The 7884-nt window shown below is 42.3% G+C and overlaps 1 protein-coding gene across 1 annotated transcript in view; it reads left to right on the top strand.

The window, feature by feature from the left end:
• Nucleotides 1-7863, top strand: part of phlpp1 (PH domain and leucine rich repeat protein phosphatase 1) — a gene marked incomplete at its 5' end in the record, with an annotated part of 20414 nt that extends 12551 nt beyond the window's left edge. Inside the window, 5 exons of the mRNA XM_016452612.1 lie at nucleotides 377-507; nucleotides 1090-1206; nucleotides 1496-1690; nucleotides 3259-3487; nucleotides 5187-7863. Coding sequence (XP_016308098.1) covers nucleotides 377-507; nucleotides 1090-1206; nucleotides 1496-1690; nucleotides 3259-3487; nucleotides 5187-6236 — 1722 coding nt within the window. The remainder of the gene's footprint in view (nucleotides 1-376; nucleotides 508-1089; nucleotides 1207-1495; nucleotides 1691-3258; nucleotides 3488-5186) is intronic.
• Between the last annotated feature and the right edge of the window lie 21 nt (nucleotides 7864-7884).

The raw sequence follows: 7884 nt of genomic DNA, 5'->3' as shown, positions 1-7884 counted from the left end.
CTCACACTCACACACACACACACACACACACACACACTATACACACACATAAGCATTACATTACATCAACACCATCACAGAATGTTCGATTCAACACCGACAGAGGAACTTCAGAAGTTGTGTGAAGAACGCTGTTTTCAGTTTACTTCACATTACTTCATTTAATTCGACAGAACTGTTTTTAATTCACCAGTTTTTGAGTATCTCAGTACAGCAGAACTGTTTACTGTCCTGTGCTGTGCGATGTTTAATCTGCGGTTATGTAAATGATGTTATGGATTTCGAAGCAGTGAGCTCCACAGCCTGTGTGCCGTTAACGTGTGTGTGTGTGTGTGTGTGTGTGTGTGTGTGTGTGTGTGTGTGTGTGTGTGTGTAGTGCGTGGATCTGAGCTGTAACGAGCTGCGTGAGATCACTTTACCTGACAGTCTACCTCATAAACTCCAAGAGCTGGATCTGACGGGAAACCTGCGTCTGAATCTGGACCACAAGACCCTCGAGCAGCTCAAGTAATGTTTCACACTTCTGTCAGGTTTTTTTCTTCAATTTGTGTTGTCATATTAACACATTAGTTTAGTGTAATTACAAAAATTATGCACAAATAATAATAAAAATGCAAAAAAAAAAAATTGTTATACTGTCAAGCCATTTTTTCTAACATCTGTCCAATGCTTTTGACATAATCTGATATAATAATGTCTTTGAATTGTCTTCATTTGGCCCAGTGTTATTTTAGGATCTTTGAGACACGTTTGTAGCTTGTTATTAATGTTTTGAATCGTTTTGAATACATTTTAATTATAAAGTTTTAGTAAATTTGTTGTGTTTTGGACATTTTCATTTTTTTAAATTTTATTTGTCTGTATAATTTTTATTAATGTTTGTTTTAGTTGTAGTTGAAATAAAAACACAGCATCATGCTGGTTCGGTTTCAGTGGCTTGACACTAAATACACCTCAAAAAGTTACCAGCCACTGATTTTCATTGTTCTATTTACTCGCCAAAGCCATTTTACTGACTTGTGAAGTGTTTGTTTGGACCATGTTTGTGTAGATGTGTGCCATTTAATAATCACTTCCACATCTTTTCAGTAACATCCGCTGTTTCCGGATCGACCCGCCCCCTTCCTCGTTCTCAGCCAATGAGGCGGCAGGAGGGCCGGCTGTCTGGAGTCACGGCTACACCGAAGCCTCGGGCATCAAAAACAAGTGAGTGTGTTGTGCATCTCAGCGCTCGGAGCTGCTGTGTGTGTCGGTCAGTGAGTGTGTGTGTGTGTCTGCAGACAGTGTGTGTCGGTCAGTGACGTGTGTGTGTGTCTGCAGACTGTGTGTCGGTCAGTGAGCGTGTGTATGTGTCTGCAGACTGTGTGTGTCGGTCAGTGAGCGTGTGTGTGTGTCTGCAGACTGTGTGTGTCGTGTGGGTGAGTGGCCGTGTGCGTGTGTGTGTGTGTCTGCAGACTGTGTGTGTCGGTCAGTGACCGTGTGTGTGTGTCTGCAGACTGTGTGTGGCGGCGCTGTCGGTGAACAGCTTCTGCGGCAGCAGAGAGGCTCTGTACGGTGTGTTTGACGGAGACAGGAACGTGGAGGTGCCGTATTTACTGCAGTGCACCATGAACGACATACTGGCCGAGGAGCTGCAGAGGACCAAGAGCGAGGAAGACTACATGACCAACACCTTCCTCGTCATGCAGAGGTAATGCACACACAATTAGTGCTAAAGAAGGACGTTTTGAGGAATACTAAATGTTAGAGCATTTAATGCAGCGCCCCGTCCAGACCTGTAGTTCGTGTCTGATGAACGTGATGCAGGACGAGTCTATTAGAATGCAGTGATGAGCATAAAATTCAAGATATTAGGGCAAAAATTCACCCTCTTACACTACCAGTCGAAAACATTTTTTTTTTTTTTAAAGAAGTCTCTTCTGCTCACCAAGCCTGCATTTATTTAATCAGAAATACAGCAAAAGCAGTAATATTGTGAAATATTTTTACTATTGAAAATAACTGCTTTCTGTGTGAATATCTGTTAAACTGTAATGTATTTCTGTGATACGCAGCTGTATTTTCAGCATCATTTCTCCAGTCTTCAGTGTCACATGATCTTCAGAAATCATTCTAATATGCTGATTTGCTGCTCAACAAACATTTCTGATTATTATTATGCTGAAAACAGCTGAGTATAATGTTTTCAGGTTTCTTTGATGAATAGACAGTTCAGAAGAACAGCATTTATCTGAAATAGAAATCTTTTGTAATATTATAGATGTCTTTATCATCACTTTTGATCAATTTAAAGCATCCTTGCTAAATAAAAGTATTAATTTCTATAATTTCTTTCCCAAAAAAAAAAAAGATACTGACTCCAAGCTTTTGAATGGTAGAGCGTATAATGTTACAAAAGCTTTTATTTCAGATAAAAGAATCTTTGGATCTTTCTAAGAATCCTGAAAAAATGTACAACATGTGACACTGAAGACTGGAGTAATGATGCTGAAAATACAGCTGCGCATCACAGAAATACATTACAGTTTAACAGAGATTCACATAGAAAACAGCTGTTTTAAATTGTAATAATATTTCACAGTATTACTGCTTTTGCTGTATTTCTGATCAAATAAATGCAGGCTTGATGAGCAGAAGAGACTTCTTTAAAAAACATTAAAAACTTTCGACTGGTAGTGTATATTTCTATCATTTGATATAGTTTAGCAATATCACACCAGCACCACTGCAGATGTCATATTGATTTATACACAGTTCAATAAACTAGAAGTTAATATTGTATTAAATTTGTATTAAACGCTATATTGTAAAATTTTGTTTCAATTTTGCAAACAAACAGTTCCAAACAAAGCCAAGTGAGTCAATGATTCAGTGTCGCTTGCTTCATTTCTGAATGAATCAGCTGTTTAAACGAATGATTCAATGGCTCGCTCATTAAGACGGTGACTCGCCGCCACCTACTGGGGCTTTAGTTTCATATTTAAAGGATCATTTCAATATTCACTTTTTAAAAATCCTATTTATTATCTATGCAATGTTGGATCAAAATATTTCTTTCTAAAGCTATTATTTTGTAATAATATCTACTCAATGCTTTTCTCATCTAACACAATAATGAATTAATTTCTCAGCCAAATTTGATATGCGGTTAATTGCGTTTACTTCGGTTAATTGGCACATGTAATTAATTCAATTAAAAATGTTAATCACTTGACGGCCCTAATAAATGCGTCTGTCCGTTCGCTCTGGGTTGAACAGGAAGTTGGGCACAGCAGGGCAGAAGCTGGGCGGTTCTGCGGCGCTCTGTCACATCCGGCACGACCCCACTGACCCCGCCGGCTGCTTCACCCTCACCGCTGCTAACGTGGGCAAGTGTCAGGCGGTGCTGTGCCGCGACGGCAAGGCGCTTCCGCTGTCACTGCTGCACAACATCAGCATCAGAGAGGAACACAACCGCGTGCAGCAGCATAAAGCCATCATCACTGAGGTACCAGCAACGCTGTCCACCGGCACTGAAGTCAACGTGAGATTGACTTATTGCGGACTATTCATCTGTGCACGTTATAAAAAAACAAAACTGTCTCTTGAATCAAAATGTAATTACTTTAAAGGGATAGTTCACCCAAAAATGAAAATGACCCCATGATTTACTCACCCTCAAGCCATCCTAGGTGTGCATGACTTTCTTCTTTCAGACGAATCCAATCTGAGTTATATTAAAAAACATCCTGGCTCTTCAAAACTTTATAATGGGAGTGGATGGTAGCCCAAAATTTTAATGTCCTGGCTCTTCCAAGCTTTATAATGGCAGTGAATGGGTGTTATTTTTCAACAGTCCAAAAGAAGTCCAATAAAGCCCATCCATCCGTAATAAAAAGTGTCCCACACGGCTCCGGGCGGTGAATAAAGAAAACAACATTTCCAAATGGTGTTGGAAAACAACATTAGCATTGGAGTACGTGGAGGCTCGCATTCAGATATTCTGATATAAAACGTCCAGTTTACATCATCACAAGAAGAAAAGAAGAGAGTCACATTAAGGAAGTAAAATGGCATTTCATGTTGACTTTCAGGTGGATTCTGCTTATCTATTCCCTATCTTTTATAGAAGTTAAAGGGTTAGTTCACCAAAAAAATTTAAATTCATGAGAAACAAAAGATAATTGAAGAATCTTTCAGCTCAGTAGTTAATGGGGTCCAACAGTTTCAGGCTCCTAAAAGGACATAAACGAGTCTTCTGAAGTAACACGATCACTTTGTACACTGAACAGAGTGAAATTTAAGTTATTCACTCTCGAGCATCTCAAACAAGTGAATAATAATAAACAACAACTCAAATTTCGACTTCAAACCAAGACCTGAAGCAAAACCACTTTTATACACTATAAAAAAAGATTTGTTGTAAATAAAACAAAGATTATTGGGGTAGGTTCTACAAGAAAATACTATTTCAGTTTTTGTGCTTGAAAATTTCTTGTTTAATTCAACGTGTAACTTGCCGTTTCCTTATAATCGTGAAATTTACAAAAAAATCCTAGACTGATTTTTTTTTTTAGCACAGTATGTTCTTCTTGGAGTTTGACACTGTTTGACCTCGGTGACTGTTTGTTTACAGCTGAACGATTCTTTACATATCTTCTTTCACAGAAGTCATGCAGGTTTGAGGCTGAACCGTCCCTTTAACTCACATCATCCTAGTCTTTGAATGTTGTTGTTGTATTAGAATAACGATTATAAAGCGGATAGTTCCGGTGCTTGATTCTGATTGGCTGAGCCGCGTTCGAAGCTGTTGTAAATTACTCTACAAAGTAACACACACCTTTGTTTACGTTTGTCTGTTGCTCGGCAACCACTTTGTTGCAACCACAACTGTTTCTGAGGAGCTACATTGTTTGGTGGAAGAATACTGTTTTTATTAATATCATTACACTTTATTTGCTCTGTTTTATTTTGTGAAACCTTACTACGTATATGGAATAACCGTTTTATAAAAGCTATAAACCCCGTGAAGCCGTGGTTTACAGTGAATTTATAACAGCTAAGGGGCGTCGTACCTAACAACACCCCTTAGCTGTTATAAATTCACTGTAAACCACGGCTTCACGGGGCTTATTGCTTTATTATTATTAGAATAACTACACTGAGCACTGTGTACGCCACTGTGGCGATTTCCCCTTCTCCAACAGGACAACAAAGTGAACGGCGTAACAGACTCCACACGCATCATGGGCTATTCGTTCCTCTACCCAGCAGTCTTACCGTGTCCGTACGTCACCACGCTCCCGCTGACCCCCAGAGACGAGTTCTTCATCCTGGGCAGCAGAGGTCTGTTTGAAGTCTTGGACCCCAGCGAGGCGGTGGAAGCCGTACGGAAGGTTCCCGACGCGCTGGCGGCCGCTAAGAAGCTGTGCACGCTTGCACAATCATATGGCTGCACCGATAGCCTCAGCGCCGTGGTGGTGCAGCTCAATGTGGCTGAAGACTGTTGTTGTTGCTGCTGCGCGGCGTCCGCTGAGCCTGGCTCCGGAAGCATGCATGCACCGCCGCAGCCCCCGCCGAGCCCCAGCCTGTACCCGGCCTCCTGCAGCGAGATCAGCTCTGAGGTCAGTGCTTCCGAGATGAGCTCCGAAGTGGGATCCACCGCGTCCTCAGACGAGCCGCAGCTCCTGCTGCAGGAGGCGCAGCTCCACCTTCATCTGCCGCAGCTGCAGCTGAACCCGCGCCTCCCCTGCTGCTCGCTCCACCTTGCTCCCAACTCCGGAAGCTCCTTCCAGAGGCAGCTTTCCAGCGCCACCTTCTCCAGCGCGCTCTCAGACAACGGCTTGGACAGCGAGGACGAGGAGCCCATCGCCGGCGTCTTCTCCAACGGCAGTCGGGTGGAAGTGGAAGCCGATGTCCACTGTCTGCTGCCTCCACCTCCTCCACCCTGCACCCCGGAGAAGCTTCCGGAGGAGGCCGGGAATCTCGCGGGAGCTGACACTTGGAGCAAGACCTTGGGGAAGCGAAGGGGAAACGGCTCGGTGGCGCCGCAGGAGCAGAGCCACAACCTGATTGAGGTGGCGGCTGAAGCACCTTCAAAGAAACCTGGGGGTTACTTCACGGCGTCGGCTCAGCCTGACCCCGACGACCAATTCATCATCCCTCCGGAGCTGGAGGAGGAGGTGAAGGAGATCATGAAACAACATCAGCAGGACAAGAGCGAGCGACCTGCGGACTGCTACGACACGCCGCTCTGAAGCAGGCGCTGCATTCTGTCGTCATCTACTCAGCCTGATCTTGTCCATAGCTCTTCAACGTAGGGCTGGGCGATGCAGCAAAAAGATAAATCTTGATAGCAATGTCGATTTTAACTAGTCAACTTAAAAACATAACTACAGGATTCAAGTAACATTCACTTTCTTACAAACTTGCAAAACCATGCATTTAAAGAAAGCTCTTTTTCAAGTGTACCACACGTTTTAGAAGTCAACTCAAAAAGTCAAGGCGATTCAAATCAAAATGACTCAAAGTATAACAGCATTAGCATGCGATTATAGCTTTCAGTCTGTCAGCAACGTGCAAAAATCAAATATCAGACATACAGCAGTAGTTCTGCACAGGTTTCTGCTTTTCCAGTGTTTTTATATGTAAACCTGTGCTTTGACCATTGCGCTCGCGTCTTTTGCAGCATTACGCACATGAAATGGCATTCTAAGAATGTGGTGCTCGAGTTAAAAGCAGCTCAACTCGCGTCTCTTAACCTTGTGTTTTTCCTGTTCCACTGCAGCGCCTCGTGTTTTCAGCGCAGAAACAAATTCTGTGTGAATATTTGCAATGTGTTACACTCCTTCAAAGAGCACGTCACGCGCTTTATCAGCTGTTAGCACTGGCGGATTGTCAGCGTGTCTAATTGTAACATTTGCTAATATTTTTATTCAAACCTGGCAAAACATTACTTTCAAATGAATCGATGAAACCGAAAAATCGCCCAACCCTACGTGCAGACTCTCACCCCAAACTAAAGCGTTTCTTGCACTAATAATGCACTTGCTGCAATGTGAGCCTGAGTAAATGAAGACTGAATGAAGTCAACAGAGCGGAGCATCTTCTGCTCGCAGCTTCACTGCAGTCAACTAATATGAAGACCTGCGACGCCAACAAGATCTCAACCGATCCCTTTAAGAGAAGGCGAGCGTGACCCGTGCCTCACCTGTTTAAGTGTTTCACTACTGATCACTGACTGTTTCACTTTTATTTACCTTAAACACGATACCTATATAATTCAACACTAGTCTTGGGATGTTAACTGTCATTACCAACGACAAGACTCTGGATATTTTGATTTCGTACTTTAGTTACCATATGTTTTTATGCGAGAGAAGCTACAACAGACTTAAAAACAGGAGATTGTGTTGTACGGTACACAGTAGTAAAACCATGCTTAACTGTTGTAGATAGGGCACTTAAAGTAATACTGTATCTCTTCAGTAAATCAAGGCTTCGTGCCTGTATAAAAACTAGAAATTTAGTGGAAATTTGAAAGACTAACTCCTAGGAGTTGCTTACTCTTTTATGGTGACTTCGTCACGTTTTACTAATCTTCTCTGCGAGAAATGGTGATTTTTTCATTTCCTCTTTCCAATGATTGTACATAAGAAAAATATTGTATACCAATGCTTTTTAAGAGAACTGTGTGTCTAGAATGAGATGACCCTTTATGCATACATGCCAATAGATGTATATGTACCAGAAGCATATACACACACACACACCACCTGTAAATGAACTGTGCTGTTGTCACTCACTGATCAATGAGCCATACACACACACACACACACTCACACACACACACACGCACACACTCACAGACACACTCACACACACACACACACTCACACACACACG

The sequence above is a fragment of the Sinocyclocheilus anshuiensis genome, unplaced genomic scaffold (genome assembly GCF_001515605.1).
Source record: "Sinocyclocheilus anshuiensis isolate Anshui unplaced genomic scaffold, SAMN03320099.WGS_v1.1 scaffold1152, whole genome shotgun sequence".
NCBI classification, from domain to species: domain Eukaryota; kingdom Metazoa; phylum Chordata; class Actinopteri; order Cypriniformes; family Cyprinidae; genus Sinocyclocheilus; species Sinocyclocheilus anshuiensis.
This window is presented reverse-complemented; position numbering and strand designations above follow the sequence as displayed.